This window comes from Anopheles cruzii, chromosome 3 (assembly GCF_943734635.1).
Source record: "Anopheles cruzii chromosome 3, idAnoCruzAS_RS32_06, whole genome shotgun sequence".
Taxonomy (NCBI): Eukaryota; Metazoa; Arthropoda; class Insecta; order Diptera; family Culicidae; genus Anopheles; species Anopheles cruzii.
This window is the reverse complement of record NC_069145.1, coordinates 76,423,747-76,449,428: the sequence shown is the minus strand read 5'-3', so window position 1 is coordinate 76,449,428 and position 25,682 is coordinate 76,423,747. Positions and strand designations below refer to the sequence as shown.

The window sequence follows — 25,682 nt, the reverse complement described above, 5'->3', positions numbered from 1 at the left end:
TTATATACCTGTAGAAGCATTTTGAGCCCATATAGTTCAACGACGAGGACGTAGTTTTTGTTTTGTACGAATGCAACAAGCTGCCCTTCAATAATTGCTTCTACACTCTGTTAAGCCCATGCTAAAAAAAAAATTCTTAGTGGCAAAATAGAATCATTTCATTAGTCAATTTCAATCATTAGAAAATTATTTTTTGAATTTCGCCTGACTTTATTTGGAGTACAATTCCACTGTTCACATACAATTATTTTGTCATAGCAGCTTCATCATAATTTTAGGTAAGTTTGGTGATGCCGTTGAGAGTTAACGTACTATTCAAAATTGCTCGAGTGTGATTTTGACAGTTTCAAAAAGACCTCTAGCAAGAAATTATCGTTTTCTTTGGCCCTTTTTATATCGATCGAAATGCATCGTTTGTCTGTCACTGGTGCTGCTGTTTTTCGCTGTCGAGATTTTTCGTTCTGAAATTGTGTATCGGAGACGAATTCTGTGCTGAAACTAAACACCTGCGAAGGTATGTTTTATTTATCTCCTTTTCCAAATCGTATTCGTTCCCTTGGGGCAACAATTCGTTCTACAAGCGATTGCTAATCGGTCTTTCTCGTACAGACCAAAAGTGGCAAAACATTGCGGATGGTTCGAACAGACTTACGTAATGTAAACTTACAGCTCGCTTCTTTTCCTTTCTATTGAAGATGTCTGAATCGCGAATCCCGAAGCCGGTCCTGCGCGGCCTTCACAATGCCACCATCAAGAAGAACCTGATTGTGTCCAGTGTGCTGTGCACTATCGCGGTCGTGGCGATGAAGGTGATGCACAATGATCCGAAAGTGCGGGACTACGCTGAGTTCTACAAGTAAGAAACGGAAGGGGATATTTCATATTTGGTACAAGGAAGGACTATACATTCATTCTACACCCATTTCCAGGACCTACGATGCCGACAAGGCTTTCCAGCGCATGAAGAACGCCGGGCTTTTGCAGTCGGTGAAGAATTAAAATCCTTTATTCGCTCTAGGGACATGCGGCATAGTAATGGGAAGAGGATGGTGTCGTGGCTATTATTTTTGCAGTAAGGCTGGTTCCAACCGGCAGAGAGAGTAATAAATTCTGTTCGAAACCGAGCAATAAGCTAATGTCGTTGGCCCTCAACTAGTCAATCAATTTCTGCTGTTTAACAAACTGTTTATTTCGTAACATTCATGATGCTCCAGCTCCGTAGGTTTGATCCCAAGCAGTGTATTGTTTCAAGTCGTTCTGCGATACGGTGGCCTTCACTTTCGTCAATGCTAGCCGGAAATCATCATGGGAAATGGGTCGCACCTGATCCTTGGCAATGTCACCCAGCTCTTCGAGCGGTATGGATCGGATTGGTCCCATCGATGCTTCGTGGCAGAGAACCTTCATATCCGCGCCCGAAAACCCATCAGTGAGTTCACTGACTTGCTCTATGTCGTCGCTGGTCAAACTATTCCTTTCCTGTTGTAGTAGACGTACTAAAATCTGTACCCTTGCGGCACGATCCGGGAGTGGAATGTATAATCGTTTCACCAACCGACGTCGTGCTGCTTCGTCCAGCTCCTGCGGTCGGTTAGTGGCCCCAACGATGAGAATACGCTCATCTTCGGCCGTGGCGGCACCATCGAGTTGTACCAAAAACTCTGTCTTCAGTCGCCGAGAGCTTTCGTGTTCCGTGTCGGAACGCTGGCACAGCAAAGAGTCAATCTCGTCGATAAAGACAACAGACGGCTGATGGACGGCGGCCACTGCAAACAATGCTCGCACCATCTTTTCCCCATCGCCAACCCACTTCGAGGTAAGCGATGAAGCACTGATGCTGAAAAAAGTAGACTTGGACTGTGATGCGATACATTTGCCGATCAATGTTTTGCCCGTCCCCGGAGGACCGAAAAGAAGAACACCCCGGGGCGGTTTGCGCAAACCGGTGAATATGTCCGGGCGTAATATGGGCAACACGACCGCTTCTTTGATGATCGTTTTCGCATACGACAATCCGGCAATGTCATCCCAAGTCAGGGGTTGAAGGCGACCTATGATTTCGCTACGGATGAGTTCCACCATCTTCGGGTCGATATTTTTCAGTCGATCGTCAACTTCCTCTTCCTGACTTTCGCCACTGGATGTCCTACTATCGTCCGTCGCTGGCGCTGTCCGTTGTACGCCTGCTGCAGATTCATTATCGGGCCGCACGGGGCAGACGAACTTACTGCCCAGTGTCCGGCGACCACCGAGAGATTTTCGACCGTAAGCGAAAAGAGGCGTCTTGCCGGGTAGATTCGTTTGTCCATATTTCTGTAAACGGGTTAATCCTATTAGTGTGAAACATTGCATTCATGGTACCAATGGCTCACCTTAACGTTTTGGATCCGGAATTCATCATGTGCCGTACGAAATCCACCTTCCGGGGCACCTTTTGCGTGAGAAACAACAGGCTCATCCGGTGGCGCAGGTACATATGGTGTTTTTCTTATTTCCGGTCTCCCAACAGGAACCTTAGGGGTGAAAATTGAAGCACCACTCGCGAACACTCGTCGCGAAATGTCTTCGATAGATACTTGAGCTTTACCACCGACTTCCGATGGCGCACCAGCGGAATGGCACTTCTGTTGTGGCATTTGGAACGTATCGAAATCTGCCGTTGGCTTGCGCTGTGTTGGGTCAACCATTATGCCTGACACATCATCCATAGAAATTTCGTTGAAGCAACAATTTTCGTACTGCCCGTGGCACTCCGTTTTGCGGATATACGACAGTGGATCATCCAAAGCCGTTTCAGTCGGTACGTAATCGAGGCCATCTGGAGGAGGTTGCTGGTTGAGCAGTTCCATGACATCATCGCAGTAGTTATTGACTCCTTCTCGATGAATCATTAGGCTCTGATACTTCTGCAAACCCTCGCTTAAGACGCAAGCCGATAGCCTTTCATCGTTACTGAAACACAAAGCCAAGCATTATCCGACCGAAAGACATGCTTTCTGCAAATCGCATTATAACTTACGCTTGTAGTGTTGCGGTGTAAAGTTCATAATTCAAGTTTCGCACTTCGTTCACGGCCTCTGCAGTATTTTGGCTATTTCCCGATTGCTCCAACTTGTTCAGAATAGAATACAGATCCTTTACATTTCGTGAAAGATTGTTCATTTTCGAATGCTCTTTCTGCGGAAATATCGGAATGCTCTGTGTTTGATTTTAATGTTAACAAAACGTTCAGATCGCGCGTTTTGAATGAGAGAGGGCAATGTCATTTTGACACTCCATTTGACGGGTTGTAGATTCGCCCAGGCGAAAACAATAGTTTCACAATTTTATACACTGCAAACAGTCTATTTAAGAAATGAGCGTAGAACTTAATGGTGTTTAATAAAAATAAATGCGAAAACCACCCTTTAAGTTTACCCGGCTCCTGAAATTCGTTCGAAACGGAAACGTTCTCAATTTTCGCCCGACCTTAAGCTCGCCTTTTTTTGCTTCGCCCCGCCCGTTCGCCTTTCGCCCGCTCTCGATGGAGTGCGGGCGAAAGGGCGAGTGCGAGTAATGGAAGAGAAAGAAAATGGGAAAAAATGCAAATGGCGGTCGTTGTTATTGTTCGATTGTAACAAACGTACCCAATTTTCGCTAAATGCTAACGTTCCGCGGACTGAAAGGGCTGTAAGGTAGTAAACTATGTTTATTTGGTACCTGGTGACCGTGTTTTTATTGTTCGTTGCCGGCAACTGAGTGGCTAAAGTGGATTTTTGTCGTGGCAAAAAGTGTGTCACCCTCGGCTCCTCCGTGGAGCAAGGCTCAAATGGGTAAGAAGACGAGACACACTGCTGTACGTCGGGGGTTTGGCGTTCGCAGCGACGGTGTGCAGTGATTCTCTAGTTTGCGTTCGGTAAATGGTGACGGATTCGGCGATACGGATCCGATTCGGGAAACAAAATTTCAAATGGTTATTGGTAGCGGACGTTTTTTTTTATTGTATAGCGTTTGGTTTGGTGCACAATCCTAATGGAGGTCCGATGCTATGCTGCCCGTGATTCAATTTGTATGTATATGCACGGTATCGCTAGGGTTCCATTGGCAATCGAATCTCTTGGTGTGAGCGGTGGTGGCGCGCGTACGCGGTTTTAAATATGTGTGTGAATGGGCCGATGGGGTAAAGCAAAAAAAGCATTCTACGCCAGCGCTGAGAAGCAAATTCAATGCCAATGAGGTGAAACATTGTGCGTACGGCAGGAGGTGCCGCGATTCAAATAGCAAATATGAACCCCCCGCCGGAGTGTGGTCCGCTTTTCCTCTGACCCGAAACCGCAGGTCGTAGGCCCGTGGTGGCAAGTTTAGAAGCACTGGAGTTCTTTTCCATCATGCGTTTGCGTGCATGTGTATTTTGTTGATTCGGTGTCCGTGTGTTTGTGTGTTGACGGCGCCCAGTGGTGCCCACGGTTCTAACAACACACGCTACCCCGCTGAGTGTGCCTGCGTGTGCGAGGAGGTGCGCTGGTGCGTATGGATGCGTTGCGAAGGTGCTCCAACAAGCCTACTCCGCTCAATCGTCGTGCGTGCTTGCGTGCGTGTCGCGCGACCTCCGTGGAACCCGTCGGTTAACGTTCCCAGCAGTGTGTGATGCTGCACGTTTCTGAAATCCGTGTCATTCAAAAGTGGTATAAAACCAAGGAATGGTCAGTATGGGAGAGCGTGAGCCGTGTCGCGTACATATATTTTGTATATATTTGCCTTTGGATGTATAATTGCCACCGAATGACGAAGAAGGATCATAGTGTGCTGTACATGAAACGTGCTCACACAACTGCACGCATTGATTGCGAGGCAAGTGGCGAGGCTAAAGTATGCGTGTATGATAGCGTGCTTCATTCGTACGATTGGCGTTTTTTCTGGTGCCCACTCACACCTACACCCGCAGGCGGGAAACGGCTCTCTAGCCTCTCAAAACATACGGCGGCGCGTAAATGCTGATTTCGACGAATGGCAGCATTAACAGTAGGTTGCGGAAAACAGTAGCATTAGTGATGGAAATAACCGAAATACATGTGCTACACGAATATATGGGACGCATTGGTGCTAGCCATCGGAGTCGAAATAGGTGGAACCGCGGGTGGCTGGTAAAGAGTGCTACGGTTGTGTGCGTGAAACTGTGAGCATAATGATGTTGGGCATCGAATGGGCCTGTGAAAGCACGACAAAAGAGAGAAGAAAAAATGATGTGACACATTGTAAAATGGAGAGATGCGTGTGGGTGAGAGATGCGCCCTTTTTCATCCCAACGTCTAGCTCAATATTCGAAGCAGGTTTTGTGCGCCAAAGGTTCTAGAAACGTTTTGTAAAACGGCTACGGAAAATGTAAGCCCACCAGTGCCTGATTACATTAAGAAAATTCGATCGATGTAGTGTATGTGTGCGTGTTCGAGGAACGGCATGACGGACCGACGCTGGTGTGCGTGCGATTGTGTCGGAGAGAAAAATCAGTAGAGATAGAAAGACAGGCGCAGGAAGAGTGAGTGAACCAGTGCTTTTTTGCTCTCGATCTACCGCTGACAGCAGCAGGCCGTCTCGGTCGCACAGCCACCGTAGAAAGTCGTTCCTATCCTTGTCCATAGTTTGATTCAAAATGGCTGCTCTTCATAGAGAAACAGTAGGCCGTGCGATGATTGTTCTCCTTGCATCATGATAGAAAAGGCTTTTTTACTCTTGGCGTACGTGATTCGCTGCACAAGATTCAAAAGGGTTAATCTTGAAATGCTTCGCCCTGACAGACTGGTGGTCGGAAAGAGGAAAACAAAATAGCCAGTTGACAGACCGCTTTAACGTTACATAATTCGGACGCTTGATAATCCATCGCCATTGGATGGTACGGCGACATAGTCATCAAAAAAATAAACGTCTTATCGATTCAGGATTCATAAATAATCTGCCGATCGTACTGGCAATCGGAAGTGAACTATTGAAAAGGCTCAAAATTGAAGAATGGACCAATCAGCGAGTACTGTTAGTGTTTGTTTCCTTTGCAAGATAATGATATCCTGACAGTCGCTTCTCTTTTTCTCTTTCATGCGTCCTCTCTCCTTCTTATTGCTTGGTGTCCCTGCCACACTTTTCGAGTCTTACCTCCCGCATTTTCTGTATCTAACCGATAGCCAATACACTCACACCACCGCACGCGAGGTTCGTTGCACACAAGATCAATTTTCGACCGAGACCCGTACACGAGCGCCAGCGAAGCAAATCCGTTTTGTTGAGTTTCCACCACCCGTACTGCGGACCGGTTTCGGGAGAAACGTCAACCTTCTTGCGGTGTCGAAGAAAAGGCAGTTCTGCCTCTACGAGGAATATTTCTTTTTTTGTTGGCTTGTTGTAAAACAATCATCCAAGTTCCCCGCGACGATGTCAGGCGCACACAAAACGTTACAAGTAAATAAACAAACTTTCTATTTTGGCAACAATTCCCCGCCCTCCTGGTAGGCGATCTGCAGCTTCGATCAATTGAATCAAGATCGGCACACACGCGCACGCCAGAAGTTTAGTTTGAGAGAAATCGACTGACCGAGAGATAACGAGTGTGTGTGTGTGTGTGATCGTGACCGGAAGCGGAATTGTCATACCGTGATTGTGTTTTCGGCAATTTGGTGATGTTTTTGTAACGACAGAAACAACAACGACCCAGGCACAATTTGTTTATCAATGCAGCGGTGCATCGTAATGCCACAATGAAGACAGTTAAGGCCTGTCAAGTGATAAGTTTCTTTTCTAGTGAGTGTTACCCTGTGGCATCCTCCGAATAAATGCAACAGGTTGCAGAGGGCAACTGTACTACCTGTAAATGTTGGGCCTATAATTGGGTTCCCTGGAATCATGAAATATATCATCGTTCTAAATGGCTGGAATGGATACTGGGATGATCGGGAACTGAATTGCTTATAAAGCGTTGTGTTTGAATTTGATGAGCGGCAATATTAGTCGGGTTCGGGAAACACCAGCGTACGGATTTCCCGGTGTTTCGATTGATACTAATGTTTCGTAACCCGTATTCTTATAGAATGGCGGCCGATAGTGACGGTGAGCAACAGAAACGGACAAACATTAGTAAACGTAGAAACGATGGCGATGACGGCGGCAACAACAGCACGCTGAAAGCGGTGGTGATATGTGAGGGAAACCTGCACGACCCCGACTTCCCGGCACGTCTCGAGAGTTTGATCGAGAACCTGTCAACGCTGGTGGAAGAAGAGGTAGCGGATGATGGCGCCGACAGACAGGAGGATGACACCCGAAGGCTGAAGGTGGATAAGGTGCGTTGCATTGTGTGGCTGTTAGCTGTCAACTCGATCTGTCTAATGTTGCGCTTTTCGTTCGAAGGTGGAACCGTGGAATAGTGTGCGTGTCACACTCTCTATACCGAAGGAGGCCGCCATCCGGCTGCGTCGGCTAGCGGCCGAAGGCAACAGTGCACTCCGTGCGCTGGGCATCCTGTCGGTGCAGCTGGAAGGCGAGACCGTTCTCTCGCTGCGTCTGACTGGCCAACAGGAAATAGTGCTCCGAACAGGTACAGTTCACGTTTTCGTCGTAGACCACGATTGGCTTTGCCTTCTGACCTCTACCATCCCGATTCTTTTCCCCTTTTCCTTAGATAATTCGGCTACCGATGGACCAAGCAATAGTGGTTTGGGGGAGCTGGCCCGCGTTCTATCGCAGCAACAGCACCAAGCGAACCTGTCACAACAGCAGCAACAACCCTTACACCTGCCCCACCAGCAGCAACAGCAACATCAAAACCTCTACCACCACCATCACCACCCACAGCAGCAGCCGCAACAGCAACATGCAACGCCACAGCATGTGCAGCAGTTGCAACAACATCATCTGCAGCTCGTCGGCGCGAACGATGCTATTGCCGGGCCATCGAAGGGCGCGGTCCATCCGCCGAAGCCCCTTGCGAATGGTCCGCTGCCATTGGATGGCGCCGGAGCCGCCACCGCCGCCGCTGCCGTTGCCGGGGGCGGCCCAGTGTTCAAGTCACCCAACACGATCTGCCCGATGGATGGCAAAGTTCCCGTCCTTGTGCCAAACGCTGCGGCCGATCCCTGCGAGTATCCGTTCGAGAGTATGACGCAGGCCAGGGTGATACAGCGTCGCGAAAACACGCTTGGGTTGGTCGGCAGCGTCGCCGGTGGCGCACCCGGTGCCGCCGGTGTGAAACCATCTCCGAATGGCCAGTTTGTCGCTCCCGTCGGAGGTGCTGCTTCTGTGACACTAAGTGCGGGGCCACCACCACCACCACCATATCAATCGGCCGTGACCGGTGTGAAGGCGGCTCCCCTAGGAGGAGCGGGAACCGTAGTCGGCACAGTGCCGCCGCCCGGTGGTGTTCCGATGGTAGCAGGCAGCCAGCCCACTACTACACCGGTCGCCGTTGGTGGTGCTCCCGGCGCTGGCCTTCTGGCCGGCAACAATGTGGCCATGTCTAGCCCTTTACTAGTGAATTTGCTGCAGAACGAAAACATTCAGCAACAAGCAATACCATCATCACCTCACCAGCAGCAGCACCTAATGCGCAGTGCCGGTCAGCCGATCTTGAAACACGAGCTTTCAATGGTCGCCAGTGGTGGTGGTCAAGTGATGGTGAAAGGTGTCATTCCAGCGGTTAGTGGCGGAGTCGGCATTCAGTCTTCTTCTACTTCGTCCAATGCGGCGGCCCCGAACGCCGTTAGTCCAGTGAGCGCGAGTGACAATGATTCAAATATCGGTTTAAAGTGTGGCGCAGCAGTAGTGAGCAGTGTCGCAGCAGGCGCCGCCAACCCCCAGCAACAGCATCTAGTGCATCACCCAGTGATTGGCGCCGGTGCTTCGATGGTTTCACCTGGCCCCATGGTCGTCCATCAGCAGCAGCAGCACGCGTTAGTGAATAGTAGTAGTCCGCTACGAGCTCCGCCGGTTGCCACGACGACGGCGATGGTCGGTGGCGCAGTGGGCAGTGGAAGCGGTAGCAGTGTGAATAGCAGTAACAGTCATCCTCATCAGCAACATCATCATCATCCAATGACGAACAGTGTCAGCAGCAACAGCAGCAGTAACAATCAGCAAAACATTTTGAATGTGTCGCCTTCTTCTCTAGTAACTCCACCATTGTCAGTGCCTTCTAATAGTAGCGGCTGCGCCGGCAGCAGCAGCACCGTAAACACGATAAAGATGCAGCGATACAGCATCGGGCCAACAGGTTCCGGGGCAGGGAATGCTGCTGCTGCCGCGGCGAGCGGGATGGTCATGGGTCCCGCCATCCGGCATCCGCAGTCACAGCAGCAGCACCAGCAACAGTTGCTGCAACAGCAACTGCAGCATCAGCAGCAGCAGCTAGTCGTCACCGGCAATCGAGCGGCGCTGGTAGGGCCACCATCCGGTCACTCCGCACTGAGACCGCCGCAGCCGACCACGTTGCTTCAGCAGCAGGAACAGCAGTTGCAGTTGCAACTGCAGCAACAACATTCCCAACAAATAAGTCGCATGCCGGTTCAGCATCAGCAGCAGCAGCAACTGTTGGCACAACAACAGCTGCCCTTTCGACAACCGAACGCCCTACTGGCAACGTCGCAGCAGGCGGCGGGAAGCTCTTCAGCCGCCGGTTTTAATCAACGATGGCCTTCGCTGCCGATGGACTCGGCGACCAAATCGAGCTACCAAGAGTTCGCTCGCTACCAGATGCAATACAATCTCAGTCAGCAGCAGCTAAGTAAGCCGGGAGTTGGATCACTGGAGCAGCAGCCGCAGCAGCAGCAACAAACGATGGATGTGGCTGCGTCCGTAAGCGATTCACTTGAGCTGGGCAACTGTTTGGTGGATCTGCCCGATTTGGCCAAGAACGATCTGGACTCACTGCTTCCGAGCGATCTGGACAGTGCCCTGTTCGACACCAAGCTGGACGATCTGGACGACCTGGATCTGATGGATCAGCAGCAACAACACCCGTTGCTAGTGAACGAACAACAACAACCACTGCCGCAGCCGCACCAACTATCAATTGGTTCTAGTGGTACCACCGCGTTACTGCACGGAGGAGCCGCCACGGCGGTGGCTGCGGCAGGTGGAACGTTGGTTGGCACGGCAACGAACGTCACCCTGCCGGGATCGGGGCTAATGGATTGCATCACGGGAGCCGCTTCCCTCGGTGTGGCAGAAGGGCAGCTCAAAGAGCGCCGCCGCAAGTCACCACAGGTACTGGTCAATCCGCTGACGGGTGAACTGGAGGAGACGCTGGTTGAAGAAGCCGTGGACCACACCGGCGACGCAACGGCCGGTAGCTCGGGCTTGAGTCTGCACCTGAAGCAAGCACAACTCGGCGGGACTGGCGTGACCCATGTCAACGATTTTCCGCCCGAAGCGAGCAACTCGCTCTACTCGGACGACGACACGACCGGTAGTGCGGGAATCTTTTCCTCGCGCTTCCCGTCGGACACGAGCGATACGGACGCCGTGTCGGCCACGGCGGGCAACGGTAATGTGGCCAGCTTCGCCATGGGCATAGCGCTCGGTGGTATGTCCGCCGGTAGCATTTCCTCCGGGGTAGCCGCGTCAACCGCGCCAAATATTACCGGAAAACCGCGTAAAATTAAGAAATGTCGAGCGGTACGGAACACACCCGCGGTGAACGAAAAGCTAAAAGAAAAACCGAGAGAACGAACGAAATCGTCGCTGAAAACGGTGAAGCAGAAGGCAAAAGTGCTGTCCACGTCGGTGCTGCCGGTGGACGGTGGCGGAAACAATTCACCGACGAAGAGTGGCACTGAGATTAAGTTACGCTTGAAGCTGGAAAAGTCGGACGCAATCACGGTGACGGTTCCGGGCCGGCCGTCCCCGCTCGGTAGTGGCAACACCGGTACGACGGGTGGACAGCTGATGATGTCCTCCGTGGCGATGTCCACCTCCGGTACCTCCGGTAGTGGCCTTTCGCCTTCGCTAGAAGGGCCCAGTTACGCTCAACAGCTGGTAACGTTGACTCGAGCAATGCAGCAATCGCCGATCGGTGCACCGGTCCAACAGCAGCAGCATACGGGAACTGCGACCACCTGTAGCGCCAGTAGCCTAGCAACCACCGCTACTACCGCCGTCGCGGCCATGGCAGCGACCGTGCGCGACGTGAACATTTGTGGCAATAGTAGCACTGTAAGCAGTAACAGCAATACTAGTAGTAGCACCATCACCACCACCAATACCACCACCACCGGCGGCGGCGGCGTCGGCGTCGCCTTGGCCAGTGGCGGTAATGTTCAAACTCCGTCTCCCGCTGGCGAGGAGCTGCGAGTGCCGCCACTCCACATAAGCTTGCGGGGGAAGAATTCCGTTGTGATAAAGAACTCGCGGAAAGATCGGAAGAAAAGTCAGAGCGGTGGCGAGGAGGACAGCAGTGACAACGGCGGTGGTGGTGGCAGCAACGGGACTAAAGCTTCCGGTGTCACGGCCAACAGTAAGCGAAACTCGACGGATACCGCGAACACCGCGGCGATGGGTTCCCCGTTTGCGGTGGCGTCGTCTCCACCAGCGGCCACTACTCAGCAGCAGAATCACATCGGCGGCCCGGCTGCGAAGGCCCGTGGTGGCGGAACTGATGAGGTGGTGCCACTGGGGGGACCGGTTTCTGACATTCCGTCACAAAAACGAACGGCCTCGGATGCACTCGCGAGCCCGAACGGGATCGTGTGTCCGGAGAAAAGGCGTCGCCTGAGCAGCGGTAGCGTTGGGGGGCTCCTGGCGACGAGCGGTCAGCCGGGAGCGGCGACGGCGGTCCCCTCCTCCGATGGCTGCCCAACGACGGCCGTCACTGCCGGTGTGCAGGAGATCAATGAAATATACGAGTCCATCATCACTACAACCGCCAGCGGACCGATCGGTTCGACCAACGTCGGGACGGTTCCAGCGTCGAACGTTTTACTCCATTCCAGCGCCAATGTCACAAAAAACTCGAAGAGCTCCGGTGCGAACAGTAACGCTAGTGGTGGCAATAACGCCCACGGCACCCCCACGGTCGTCAGCAGTAACATGATCATTAACAACAACAACAACAATAGCCACAATAACAATAACAACAACAATAATAGCAGTAGTTATGGTAAGGGTCACAAAAATCTCATCAAAGCCAGTGCCGCCGCCGCCAGTACGCCACCAGCGATCGGTTCCAGCGGGGTAGGCGCTGCTAGTGTTGCGATGATCGATCCTGCAGCGGACAACGCGCCAGCCCCCGCGACGTCGACGGCGGCGCTGGTGGCGGTGTCTCCGAAGACGACAACAACCACAACATCATCTACCTCAAGTGAGCAACAAACCTCCAACGATGGCGGCGGCGTCGAGGAACCGCAGAGGCCCCAGATGCTGCCAAGCAGCGATCATCATCGTCAGCAGGCGCAGGCGAACCATCAGGAAAATCACCTGAAGGAGGAACGGGAGGAGAATCATCACAGTCAGAATCGACCACCGGAGCAGCTGCTTGCGGACGGAGCGGAAGGAACTTCGATAGAGACGGAACTCGGTGGAGCCACAGCTAGTGAAATGGCGAAGGAACGACGGGAAGGCGGCGTAGATGGGACACCGTTGACAGCGGCCACACCATCAGCGGGCTCGGGTGTCGGGACACCAACGACCACAGCTACGATACCGCCGACGGCGATTGTGGTTGGTGGCGGTATGAATCATCACCATTTGCTGGGCCACGCGACGGGTGTGCGAGGTTCGCCCGGATCTCAGGCGCAAGGTGAAGACAGCGGCATCGAGTCGATGGACGCTCTGTCAGAGAAGAGCCCCCACCAGCTGTCGTCCCACAGCCCGCAGGGAAGTGGCAGCAGTAGCAGTAGCAGCACCAATGGCAATGGTAGCACTCCCGGCACCACCAATGGTAGCAGCGGCGGTGGCGTTTTGGATGCTTGCGCCAAGCAGATGCTCCAGATGGCCGACAGTCCGCAGCTGGCAGGCGCAACCGATGGGCTAACCGGCGGCGGCGGCACGATGGACGATCAGTTGGCTCGGAATAGCGAGGTACAGCGGCGGTTGCTAGAAATGGACGTGAAAGCCGGCACCACCACATTGTTGATGGAGCGCGATGCAGACGATATGCCGGACGATGAAATCGAGGCCGAACTGGCAAAGATGGGCCTGAACGAGGGCGGGACCTGTGAAACGAAGCTGAACGGAGAGCATTCGCCGTTGCTCGGAAAATCGAAATCATCGCCCGATCACGACCGCTTGGATCGGGCGGATTTGAGCAAAATTTTAGATGACATCGAAGTAGACACCGTCGTCACGGCAAGCGTTGTCACTGGAAACGGCATCGAAGGCATCGATGAGGAGGATGATGAAGACGACGTGACGCTGGAATCGCTTCACTTGAAAGTGCTTACCGTGCCCCGGGACACTGCACAGAAGCGTGGCCATCGGCTCCACGCTGATGGAGGGCCGAAGCAACCGACGACCGTCGCCACGTTAAAGCGAAGGTCGGAAAAGCCGGATGAAACCGGGGCTGGTAGCAAAGTGGTGGTAGTAGCTGACGCAAAACCCGGTGTGGTAGCGGTTCCCGTCGTCACTGACGACGGTGATGAAGCGCCGGAGAAAGGCGTGCCAATCGACCACACCGCGGTGGGGGGAACGAAAGAAGAAAAGGAGGAACGTCACCGGATCGATCAACTGAGTGCCGTCGGGGTGTCGGCCGACGACGATTGCCGCACTAACAATAGTAAGGATAGTCCTAGTGTGAAAAGCGAATGTGATAGTAAGATAATGATGCTAGTTGAAGGTAAACAACACTTAGTTAAGTCTGATCCCGAGGAGGCTATCGTTAGTAGTGTAAGGAAGGGTTTAAGAAAATCTTCCGACGAGCAAAGTGCCGTAACGGTAACGGGGCGCGGCGACGAGCTTCAACCTTCCTCCGTGGTCGTCGTCGTGAACAGCGTGAAGGTGGAGACCGTATCTTCCGTGCCGGCAGCAGCGGTATCGTCCGGGACGTTGGTAGAGGCAAAACCGGAACCGAAAAGTCCGGAAACCGGCGAAGTGTTGATCGAGCTGAAACCACGCCACGAGCAACCGCCGCTGTATAGTTACTCCAGCGAGAAGGCCCGCGAAAGACGCACGGCAGCTGCGGCCAGCGACGGTGGCCAACTGGGGGTAGCGAGCGAAGGTAAAGTTCGACACAATTCCACTTCAGGCGCCGTCGATTTAGGTCTCTTCGAAGTGACCGCATCGGAAGCTGACGAACAAATCCATCCACCGGCTGATGATCCGTCGGCGGAAGGAAAAGTGGCCGTCCTTCCGGAGGGCCAGGTACGGAGCAATGTTGAGCTGGAAGCGAATGGCAAAGAAATATTGTCGCAACTGTCCATTGAGATTCCATCGCACGCGGAAAGTGGAGAACATCGCATACGGACGCGAGCATCCAGTAAGCTCGAGAGTCCGCTGGAGCTCCCCCCGCGTCAAAGCCCCTCCTCGGGACCACCGGAATCGGTCTCTGTGCAGACTCCGTCGGCGACTGCTGCCGGCAGCAGTGGCAGTGCCGGGCAAACGCCTAGAGCAAATGGCTCCACGGGCGGCGGCGCCAACAGTGGACATTCCGCGTCGAGTGGATGTGCTGGGACACCGGTAGGAGGAGCAGGGACCACAGCTGAACGGCAAAGTCCCAAATCAGCCGGAGCCGGAGCATCGACAGCCAAGTCCGGTGGTGGACCAAACAAGCGGAAACGACAGGGTTCGGAGGGTTCTTCCCAGACCGCCACTAGTGACGATACCCCGACTCGAGCAAAAAAGTCACGCAAAGCCGGTGTGACCGTCAACCATGCCGTCTCTTGCCTGGGGCAGGGTCCGGAATCTATGAAGGGACAGGGTCGTAGATCCGCCGAAACGATAGCGAAGGGACGGATGCCGCGAAAAACGGCCAACCAGGCGGCGGCAGCTGCCGCGGCGGCGTTAGCGATGATTGCGACAATATCGGCCCCGGTAACGGTCGATTCTTCCGACAGTGACGAGCCGTTGATCGAAATTGCGGGTAAAGCTCGAAACACCAAACTAACCTCCAAATCCAGCTCAACTTCCATCACCGCATCCACTGTCCAACCTACTAGCGTTACTTCTGCTACCAATACTACTTCTTCTCTACCTGCTTCTACTACTACCACCATCATCACAACCTGTAATACTACTACTATTACTACTACTACTTCTATTGCTACTACTACTACTACAACTGTCAACGTTGCTACGGCTGCAAACTCTTCTCCGTCCTCTGCAATGGCCACTACGATCGAGAAAAATACTACAGTGTCCACCTTTCCAACAACAGGTGCTACTGCCAGCAGCAACCATGGCAACGGCAGTGAGCGAAGAGCTTCACTTCACGCTTTCACCGTAACGTCGTCCTCATCGTCGATCGCTGGGACGGCGGCCGCCGGATGCGAAAAAGAAAAGTCACTTCGTAATCTGCTCAGTAAATCCGCGGCCATGGCCAGTGTTGCTGTGACAAATGCCAAGCAAAGTCACGGAGGAACTTCGGGATCTACTGCGCAACCGGCAACGAGTGCTTCGTCGACGGTCGTTCTTTCCGTCCCGTCGTCGCCGTCAGCCAACGTAGTAGCGAGCTCGGTCGTCGTTCAGGACAGAGGTGGCTCTTCCGGTAGTACCATTGTTTCTTCAGCGACCAACACCGCGGCTCCCAGCAGTACCGGGGCAGCCAGTGGTGGCCACAGAGCGGTAACCCCGGGTACTGGCTCCTCATCTAGTGGCGGAACCGGAGGATCGAGCGTGTCGGGCGACGAAAAAATCAGTACCCGTCGAAGCGTACGCATGACGTCGTCGACCCTGTCCACGGCAGCGATGAACAATAAGGCCAAGGCGGCCGCTTTGCTGAATGCAGCCACAGCTTCGGGCACCACCGGCACCAACAGTAACCACCATTCGGTGTGTGTCGATAGTAATCATGTGGGTACAACGACGGTGGTCACTTCTTCGTCAGCTGCTGTGGCAGGCACCGGCCCTGGTAGTGCCGTCAATTCCATTGGTTCCACCGTAGCATCATGTACGGGAAGTACTACGGGCAGTGGATCGAACGGAAGTACCGCCCTAGCGGCTGGTCCTACCGGCGGTGGTGCCAGATCCAGATCTCCAAGCGGCACGAACGGAAGCCACGGGAAAGCAGGGCTTGCGAATCACATCAACCATACTCAGCATACTGGTGCTTCGTCCGTCAAAGGTGGCGCAGCGATTGTTGAGGCGAAAGCGGGATCCCTGGCCAACGCTGGCGCTAGTGGCGCGTCCCAAGCCGCCACTACCGAGGGAAGCACCACCATCGAAGTGAGGCGCAAAACCCGAAGTGCAGGTTCGTAGAGATGGGTTGGCAAACATGCCTTGATTCAGGACACACTCTACGGTTCCATTTCCTTTCATTCCATTCCGTAGCTGGACTGGAAGTGAACATCACGGAAGGACGCCGTCGCCGGATTTCTCGTGACAGCAAGTGACCAACAGTGTGTGCCTCAGCCGAAGGCACGGATGGCAGCGTTCGGCGCGGGCTAGAAAGTACCTCAACTCCTGCTGGCGATTTCACATCGAACGGAAGCGGCGTCCTATGGAATCGCGCTCCACCACGGCCCACACGAGACGGTCTCCCACTGGACGGGCGCGTAGCCAGGCACGCCTCTGACCCATCGCAACTATCAACGCGTATGCTCAGTAATGGGGCGACCATCGACCTCGGAAATGAGATTCCATTTGATGACCATTTGCTGTCGTTCGAGGTCGAAGAGATGGACGTGAGCTTGGATGGTTTCGACACGGAACGGATCGAAAGTGACGGGAACTGGCTTGATCGTACCGGTGATCCGGCAGCCGAAATGCTTGCAGCACGAGACGTACTGTCTCAGGAGCGCAGGACAGCACAGCGCCAACCGCAGCAGCAGCAGCGGCGCGCTCGCAAAACAATCACCCTGGTCAATGGAAGTGCCACCAGTACGCCGGGCGGTTCACTCGCGCCTTCACCTTCATCTTCCACCGTTCGCAGCACCACCGGTGTTGCCTCGAACGGCAGTACGATCGATCGTGCCGTGGGCGCTGATCAAGCGGCGATCACAACAACACCGAAGGATGCCGGGGAAGGCAACGAGGACGACGATTCGTACGCCAGTGAGATTATTCTGACCACCAACAGTGACTGCAGTTTGGACGAATTTGTGTCATCGGACGACGACAGCAATCTCGAGATATCGGTGGTAACTATATCTTTGTACTGAATGTTTTGGCGACCACGCGATCGAATGCTGTCGAATAGGGGATCTTTTACACTTTTTCCTCACTGTTAATTTCTGTGTCCGACCGACGGTTGGTTCCCCTTTTTACTTGTTTGGTTTTTTAAAGGAGGGAACTGTATAATTGCTCTACTTTGTGACTTTATATTTATTATTATTTTCGACCGAGCTGCAATGTGTGTGATTCCTCTTTATGACCTTTGTTGTGTTCTTTTCGTTCCGTTGCCTCGTACCGAATCCTTTCTGTTCGTATGTGTAGGGTGTGTATTCGCGCACGGCATCTTTTCTGTTTTACGGGCATTTTGTGATGCTACAATGTAAATCAGGGAATATGAAGCATTAGCTTAGCAAACAGCAGCAGCGGCACCAGTAGGAACAACAAATAACATTTTGGCATACCTTAACAGTGGCTCGTTGAACAACTGTTGCAAAAAAGTGTCTTATTATAACAGTGTTAGTAATGGGTGCGGTGCGCGCTTAACCCGAGGGGTTACTTTTCGGAAATTCAGGAACCAACCAAATGGAGAGTACGAAAAAGAAAAACTTTAAATAAACAAACAAAAAACGTGGCCCCCTCGCCCCCCAACTTAGGATCTACGGATCTATTCCACTTGTATACAGTTATAGGTAAACAAAAAGAAGCAACCAGCAGAGCGGGGACATGAAAGTGTGAAAGTGGACAAAGTTGTATAAAACGGACAAGCAAGTTGCATTTCTTACGGACCGGCGCTTTTTCTATAAGATTGCAAGCCGATTGTTAGTTCAGCGATGGTGCAAACCGATCGTTAATTTGCGTTCCAATCTTGATTTCAGTAGAATGCTGGGTAAATTCTGACACATGGGCGCACCCCTCTACTGTAAGCAGCTAGATTTAAAGGACACAAATATACTTCCATCACCCATAACCAACCAACACACCGATAAACACAACAGCTTGGTGGTCGTTATCAGAGTGCAATTCCTAATCGGAGTATCGCTCTAACCACCCTCAAAGGGGCAAAAAGATGGAATCACACATAAAGCAGTCGCGCGTTGGCCTGTGCTGTCCGGCATTTTAGAAGGATGTGAGTGTCCAGACCAACCCTTCGTCGTCCCTTCTGCCGTGCTTCTTATGTGCAATATAAATCGACCTGCCTGGGAAAGTCTAGGTCCGCAACCGGAAATTTTGCAATCCGGTTCCGGTGTTGCCGCAAATTAAATGTTCAAGTGGTTCCGATTGTTTTAGACAGCAAAAAGACACAACCATCTACCGGTCACCTTCACAAACAGTTCAGTGTTTCTTTCCTTCACGATTTGTGCTGCATCTGTTTGCCTCAACGCTGTTGATATTTTACACTACACTTTGCTTAAAAATGAATAATTGCATACTCGGGGCCGCCCGGAACCGGCGTCACCGGAACGAACGAACGGACGGTGGTGTAGATGCGTAGACACTGTGTTTATCATAATTGCCATTAGAAATGATCGTGATGGAATAGCCGATTTCGCAGCTACGATCGGGGGAACAATGTGGCGGCAACGGCATCTTTTATCACCAGTAACAATAGTCGCTATCAAACCGTTTGCAACAAAAGGACACATAGTTTAGAATAATTTATACGTATGCTAAGTTCACGGGACGACGGAGCTGAGAGCTGTGTGGGACACGGGAGGGACAACGACGTGCCCGGCACGAAAGCAGCAGAAGAGGACAGAGGGGCGCTCCAGAGCTTAATGTTTAGCTGTAAATACACGAAAAAGGGGAGAAAGGGGGCTCCGGAAAGGAATATGTTGTAAGGTGCACAGCAACAACATCCCAATATGCTCTCGGGAACGCCCGTAGTACCCAAAGACGGACACACGGATTCTTTCCGTTTTTGCTTCCGTTTAGTACCAGTCAGCTGTGGCCCCCTCCCGGCCTGGTCGTTGAGGAAATCGTATCGATTGTATCGGTGTACATGTTGCGTTTGTCGAGCTAGAAAAAAAGAAACATTAAAATATACATTAAAAATGCCTTTAAACACGGGGGAGGACCGCTTGGAAACATGTTACGTCTGTTTTTGGCTTCGGTATCATCGATGGGCGACAACGATTGGCATACGAAAACATGGGGACGATCAATTGGTTATCCTTGGTTGATTATGGCAACGTTCTATTCGATCAGTCATCCGCGACGACGACACGCTTCCGCGGGGAGGGCTACACACTTATGGTTGCGGTTCTACGGTTTCTACATTGTGTAAAAGCCGATTTGCTATCAAAAAACTAGCGTTAGCGATAGTTCTGGCGGGGGGCTCTAGTTCTAGTGTTGGCCGGTTGAGCTAGAAACATAATCGAATTTAAAAAATTCGTTGTCAAACGACTTCTATCTATAGGTTATGCATGCATTCACACAAACCAAACACACACACATTCGTTTGCCCACAGACAGGACACACAGTGCGGCCACACACCACCCTTTCACCTTAACGTGGCGTAGTGTTTTTTCCGCCGCACCACAATCAAATTCTGGTTATCTTTGAAAAGGGAATTAATCGTATCTTGCGCGATCGTTCGACCACTGGTGGGAACAGTCATCGGGACGTCATGAGTTCATCTTTCATCTCGTTAAAGTCGATCGTTCCGTTCTGGATGGTCTGGTCTTTTTTGTGCTCTCTATGAATCCTCAATCATGGCGGAACCACCATCACCACCACCAAACTGCAGCAGCACAGCCCTTTCTCTGCAATTCTCTCATTCGGTTCCTTTGGCCACCCCGGCCCGGTCCCGGCATTCAAAATAAGAATTTGGTTTCACCACGAATCACTTTGTTGCACACTTTCGGAAGGGACGAACCGCGCAACAACGGGGTCTCGCGACCTTGCTGGTAGAATGGACCAAATGTACGACGACGGTTTGGACGTGTATGTGTGTTTGTGTGCGTGTGTCCGTTGGAAGTTACGAAACATCACTTTTAAATAGTAGTAGCGCTGATGATAACCGAGAACCGAGAATTGTTTTACAAAGTGTGATTTACGCTTAGATTGTAGTGCTCCTCTCCTTACTCCGTCATAATTCATATTAATCGCCAAATATGACACACACCCCCTAACCCTTCTGGTTTTGGAACTGAACGCGGGAATACGTTGGGTTGGTTGAAAGTTAATTTAAAATTTGTCACCAAACTCATTTGTAAGATTCTCAAAACCACCCGTGGGCGGCTTACGCGGGTTTGAATACATTTACCGAAGCGTGTCCCCGCGTCTGGGAAGCGGAAATATCATGCCAAAAGGCCATCGGTGGTGCCGACTGTGTTGGTGGGATTGTCCGATAGGGGGCCGCGCCGGGGGTCAGAGATTCGGTGCGATCGGTAACAGTTAAGTACACACGGAGTGGTGCAAGGTTGACAGTCACAGAAAATATGAAAAAAAGAAAGATTACAAAACAGCATCTTACAAAAGATGACACAAAAACAACTACCTTACGCGCGCGGGACTCGGCTGCAGTAAACTTTAGTGCAGCGAGCGGGCGGCGGCCAGGCCGGAAACAGCCGGGTCAGAAATATGCGAGAATACGAGTAATTATGGCTTCAGTGCAAAACACTCTACAAAGTACAGGAGAATATATTAATACATAATATATGCAGTACACACCTAGAATCAACAGAAAAACAGCAGCAAATGCAACCACAAAAAACACAACAGAAAACACATATATATATAGAGGAAGTAGAATATACAACACCCTTGCGCGCGTGAATGTGTGAATATGTATATATGTATGTGTATGCATATACTTACATACATACATATGTAACGTATATATGTTTGTATGTATACATATATGTATAACGAAATAATTGACATACAAAAATACGTTCTAAGCTCTACGCGGAAGGCATAAACAGTAGGCATTGTAAGTACGATAAATACATCTATATATACACACAAAAGAAAGAAAGTAAGAAAAAAACGCTACACCGCGAGAATGTTGCAAAACAACTTCTGAGCATCCGGCGGACGTACCATTCGACGGCGACGCGGGTGCGCGGGAGAAGGAAAGAGCGAGAGAGCGAAAAACTTGTAATATTTGTAGATTTGTTTGTGAACAAGGTTGATAATCTAAGCTCTATACATATAAATATTGTTGAATAGATATATCATGCAATTGTGTTAAAAAGAAGAACAGAAAAAGTTGTTTTATTTTAAAAAGAAGTACACAAAATCTGGATAATAACGAGTAAAATATAAAATAAATAAATGAATAATTGAATAACAAGAAAAATCGGCTTCTTTTGTTTCCCGTGGCAGGATGAGCTCCTTTCAATATAATAGAATAAACGAAAACGAAATGTCCAAGTAAGAAATGAAATGTCCTCGATTTTCAAATCTTTCCGTACTTGTCGGTACTAAATCTTGTTCGGTACTGTCGAAAACGGTATCACCTTCGTTCTATTCACCTTGCGCGTAGCGTACGATACAACCCTGCCGGTGCGCGGGGAAAAGTTTCTTTTGTTCTGCTATCAGCAACGATGACAGCATCGCGATGCCGAGCTGTCAAACCCGTTGCTGTGCACTTCTTCGAAGTGAATCGCGAATTGATGCGTGTATTGTGCGTGCCAAGGTGCACTGTTGAAATCTAATCGCATCTGCAACATGCTCCTTTCGTGCGATAGTTTGCTGGCGTCGTAAAATCGGTTGGGGTTCGGTGCTTGACCCTTCCTATCGGAGCAGCAAGTTTTCTGCGTTTGACGCTCCGAGAGCAAAGGGTTGCGAAGGCTGCTCAGGTGCTGCAACAAACATACGTGATCGTTCTCGTGGTGACCATAATAGGAAACAATGAGGTAAACAAAATTCCTTTTGTAGCTGTGCGTCGTGTCGTACGGAGGAAAAAGATAAAGAGCGTCCGTCTATGTTTGTGTTTGCCAATATTCACGAGAATGTGTCACGCGCGCACACCTTTCCCTGTTTGATACCTGTGTGTTGCACGGTGTAGTATGTTTTAATTAAATTAATTGCTTTCTACAACAGCCCCCCCGGGGAAGGCTCTTTACGAATTGCATCGATTTTTCGCTTTCTTGCCGATCCGAACCATGTCCACTGCGCGGCGACGAGCGCGATGGGAAAAGTGGAAAACATAGATCGGCGCGTATCGGAAGTGTGAAATTTTCCCCTCCCCTCGCATCCCTTCACAGCGGAACGGGGCCAATCATCTTGGCCGAGCCGAGCGAAAGCAAGCGCGCGCGTGTGGCGCATGAAGGAGGCTTTCGAAATGTGTGCTGCGTGTCGGGCTTTGTTGTGTGTGGTGCTGCGCTTTGATTCCGTTCTCTGATAAGCCGTACCGACCGCCCCCCCGGGTGCAACTTTTCCCTCTTCGACTGCGACTTTGAGAATGCAATGTGCCACTTGAGAACGATCCCCCCGATTGCTACGATCAATAGCAGCAGCAGTAATCAATGTGCGTTCTTCTTTTGCGTCACAGAAAATGTTCGGCCGTCCGCGGTGCCGCGACTGGAGTCCACTGTCGACGCAGCAGCTTCGGTTGCGCAGCTTAGTGCAGATATCGGGCCACAACATCGTCAGTTCCCCGGCGGAACCGAGCCCGCCGTCGTCGTCGTCGTTGCCGCTGGGACGTAGCAAATGCACCGTTTACTTCACGCTCCACCAAACGCCCATGTCGGCCCCGTTCTACACCAGCGAAAAGCTCGACCTCCACCGGAATGTGCTGTGGGCGGACATCGACTGTCCGGCGGCGGCCAAATCTTCGCTGCGCAGTGTTTGCGTGCGGGTCTGGGAGCAAACACCGCCGCCGTCAGCATCCGCCGTTCCTCGTACTGTGTGTGATAATAAGTGTACTCAGCAAGGGGAATCCACGGATGGTGTAGTGCCTGGCGAGGCCCCCGAATCGGCCCCGTCCGATCGGGTGCTGTTCGTGTGGGGTGTTTACTTTTCCGGCCTGGTGCCACTGTCGAGGCGGAGCGAGAAGCGCCTTAAACCGAACACGCTCGTGTTTCAGATGCACGGTGGCTACTTTACGTCGGCCGATTGCATCGTGGAACCGGACGAAGCCCCGAGACCCCCGCACACGGGGCTCAGTGAGACGGGCATACCAAAAACACCGAACAATCTATCTCCGGCGCCTGGCGGCGGCTCGTCGGGAGCGATTTCCATTCCGGCCAGTGGCCGGAGTCGGATAGATAGCAGCAGCGGACCACACTGTGATAGTAGCAATAATTCTCCCGTCCCCGCACAGCCGTCACCATCGTCCGCCACCCACCACTGGTACTTTGCGAACAGTGTCCAGCAGCAGCAAAAGTTTTCCGTTTCGCCAGACACTCGCCCTACACGGCCGGTTTCCACTTCCGTAAGTCCCACGCCGACGGAACCACCGGAAACGAGTCTGCGGCTTCGGTACCTACACATGGAGTTTCCGGCCGGTGAAGTGCGCACCAGCTACGATCTGGTGCGGCTCCTGGCGGTACAGGAACGCCAGCGGCGGCTCCGATACGAGGCGGACAGTGCGAAAACGCTGACCGAGCGGATCTGCATGAAGAGTGCCTACTGCTTGAACCTGGAGCTGTTCAGCAACAAGCACGCGATCGTGTACCGGTCGGCGTCGAACCGGGCCGGCATGGGCAAGCAGCTGAGCCGGCTGCTGTACCAGGACCGCGAACCGATCGATCCCACTATGTTGCTCCGGGGCCAAGCGCTGCGGCGCCACATCGAGCGGGCTCGGTTCCAGTGCCGGCTGCTGGCGGAGGAACGGGAACGGGCACGGGCCGTGATGCAGCAGTTGCGCTACAAACTGCACCTCCTCTCCGACGGGAACATCGAGCGGGAATCGGCGCTCATGGAACGCTACCGAACGTACGGGCGCGAGAAGGAACAGCTGAGCCAGCGGCGGGCAGCCTATGACCGGCAGCGGGACACCCTGCGAAAGCTTAAAGGCCAGGTGCTGGCCATACGGCAGTCACTGTTGCACAGTTTAGGCGAAATATACTACATTCGAAAGGTAAAGGTTAAGCTGATCCTGGCTGTCACCTGGGGTTTTATAGCTCTCTGCTCTCTCTCTGTCCTCGACTCGCCAGACAAGCCAGGGTATGTACACGATCAACGATGTACCGTTGCCGAACGCTGAATCCTACACCGACTCGACACCCGCCCTGGCCCTCAGTGTGGCGCTTGGTTTCGTTGCACACGCCGTGATGATGTGTTCCTCGTTTCTCGATAGTCCCCTCAGGTAGGTGCCACAGTCCTGCGGCTGCCGAGAGTTGAAATGTCATCGTGCTTCCCTACTTCTAGAAATCCTATCCAATACGACGGTTCTCGGTCGAAAGTGATGGACATCGTAAAGGCTCTACCGACGGTGGATCGAGAGTAAGTGAATTGGCCCCGCGCCAGAGACGACGGCCATCACCATTTATTCCTTGTTGTCGGGTTTCAGATTTCCGCTGCACTGCCGATCGGGACCGGCACCGAACTCCGTGCTGTACGGTGTGTATCTATTGAACCAGAACATTTCCCAGTTCAAGTTCCAGCTCGGCATGAGCCGGGGTGATCCGCGGGCGACGCTCGTCAATCTGCACAGCATACTGACGGTGCGCAACATGGACCGTGGCGGCAGCGTGACGGTGGATGGCACGCTTACGCACGAAATTCAGCAATCGTGTCCGATACCGACGACATCGAGCGGTAGTTTCGGTGCCTCATCGCTCGACCTGAAAATGTCACCCGCCTTCCATTCGCTGTCGCTCGGCGGCGGCGGCGGCGGCGGTGGCGGAAGCAGCAGTGGGACCAGCAGCACCAGCAGCGGTTCCTATCGCCACGACAATCCATCGTCGTCCGGAAGGTATGGACGTTGTGTCGCATAAGCTCTCCTCTGCCGGTTCCAATCTCATTGTGGGGCTCTTCCAGGATTTCTAGCTCCGTTGATGACTACACGGAACGGGAACGGATCCAACGGTTGCACCAGATGATGATGTTGCACCCGGTCCATCAACAACCGGCGGCGGCGCAATGCCCCGCCGAAGGGATTGTTTCCCCCGGCGAACAGCGCCTGGGAGGCTGTGGTAGCCGGTTTTCCTCCGACCCGATACTCACCAAGGCCCAGCGGCCACGACCACTCGACTTTGAGGGTGGCAAAAAATTCTGAACTAGACAATTCACCAAACGTTACGAATTTGTTTCCCGCACGGGGGCTCTCAAGCACACGGAAATGGCAAACAGGGCTTGATGAGGGTTGCACGGGCAGTACCCCTGTTTGCTTCCTTTGTTTCGTTATTTGTTTGAGGCTTTTTATTTAATATTTATTTACAGACGCTAAGCGGGCACGGGCGCACCGTATGCCGCGAAATATTTGGTTACCGCCGAAAGCGGTTCGAAAAACGGGCGTCGGTTTCGGTCGATATTGACGAGGACAAATAAAACAACACAAATACTATAC

General features: G+C 52.2%; 4 protein-coding genes across 4 annotated transcripts; 3 read left to right on the top strand and 1 right to left on the bottom strand.

Annotated features, from left to right (window-relative positions):
- The first annotated feature begins 404 nt into the window (after positions 1 to 404).
- Positions 405 to 1,124, top strand: LOC128273209 (cytochrome c oxidase subunit 6C). Its single transcript, XM_053011137.1, has 3 exons — positions 405 to 514; positions 696 to 856; positions 930 to 1,124. The coding sequence occupies exons 2-3, from the start codon at positions 696 to 698 to the stop codon at positions 997 to 999; spliced, it is 231 nt and encodes a 76-aa protein (XP_052867097.1). The 5' UTR covers positions 405 to 514; the 3' UTR covers positions 1,000 to 1,124.
- Positions 1,125 to 1,200: 76 nt separating this feature from the next.
- On the bottom strand, positions 1,201 to 3,162 carry LOC128274124 (fidgetin-like protein 1). The gene is made up of 3 exons (XM_053012221.1): positions 3,020 to 3,162; positions 2,373 to 2,952; positions 1,201 to 2,313 (listed from the first exon to the last, which is right to left on the bottom strand). The coding sequence occupies exons 1-3, from the start codon at positions 3,160 to 3,162 to the stop codon at positions 1,201 to 1,203; spliced, it is 1,836 nt and encodes a 611-aa protein (XP_052868181.1).
- A 3,893-nt stretch (positions 3,163 to 7,055) lies between these two features.
- On the top strand, positions 7,056 to 16,499 carry LOC128271021 (mucin-19). Its single transcript, XM_053008452.1, has 5 exons — positions 7,056 to 7,307; positions 7,375 to 7,561; positions 7,646 to 11,172; positions 11,233 to 16,357; positions 16,438 to 16,499. Exons 1-5 carry the CDS (start codon positions 7,056 to 7,058, stop codon positions 16,497 to 16,499), a joined length of 9,153 nt encoding a protein of 3,050 aa, XP_052864412.1.
- A 5,307-nt stretch (positions 16,500 to 21,806) lies between these two features.
- Positions 21,807 to 25,660, top strand: LOC128271953 (UV radiation resistance-associated gene protein). Its single transcript, XM_053009645.1, has 6 exons — positions 21,807 to 22,083; positions 22,722 to 24,251; positions 24,328 to 24,479; positions 24,542 to 24,616; positions 24,684 to 25,088; positions 25,154 to 25,660. Exons 2-6 carry the CDS (start codon positions 22,725 to 22,727, stop codon positions 25,389 to 25,391), a joined length of 2,397 nt encoding a protein of 798 aa, XP_052865605.1. The 5' UTR covers positions 21,807 to 22,083; positions 22,722 to 22,724; the 3' UTR covers positions 25,392 to 25,660.
- Positions 25,661 to 25,682: the final 22 nt, after the last annotated feature.

Coding starts and splice junctions, on each gene's coding strand:
- LOC128273209 (XM_053011137.1), top strand. CDS start 696: ATGTCTGAATCGCGAATCCCGAAGCCGGTCCTGCGCGGCCTTCACAAT. Junction 857..929: donor GACTACGCTGAGTTCTACAA/GTAAGAAACGGA, acceptor ACCCATTTCCAG/GACCTACGATGCCGACAAGG.
- LOC128274124 (XM_053012221.1), bottom strand. CDS start 3,162: ATGAACAATCTTTCACGAAATGTAAAGGATCTGTATTCTATTCTGAAC. Junction 2,953..3,019: donor TACACCGCAACACTACAAGC/GTAAGTTATAAT, acceptor TTTGTGTTTCAG/TAACGATGAAAGGCTATCGG. Junction 2,314..2,372: donor TCCGGATCCAAAACGTTAAG/GTGAGCCATTGG, acceptor ACCCGTTTACAG/AAATATGGACAAACGAATCT.
- LOC128271021 (XM_053008452.1), top strand. CDS start 7,056: ATGGCGGCCGATAGTGACGGTGAGCAACAGAAACGGACAAACATTAGT. Junction 11,173..11,232: donor TTTGTGGCAATAGTAGCACT/GTAAGCAGTAAC, acceptor ACCACCACCACC/GGCGGCGGCGGCGTCGGCGT. Junction 16,358..16,437: donor GCGCAAAACCCGAAGTGCAG/GTTCGTAGAGAT, acceptor TCCATTCCGTAG/CTGGACTGGAAGTGAACATC.
- LOC128271953 (XM_053009645.1), top strand. CDS start 22,725: ATGTTCGGCCGTCCGCGGTGCCGCGACTGGAGTCCACTGTCGACGCAG. Junction 24,617..24,683: donor CTACCGACGGTGGATCGAGA/GTAAGTGAATTG, acceptor GTCGGGTTTCAG/ATTTCCGCTGCACTGCCGAT. Junction 25,089..25,153: donor AATCCATCGTCGTCCGGAAG/GTATGGACGTTG, acceptor GGGCTCTTCCAG/GATTTCTAGCTCCGTTGATG.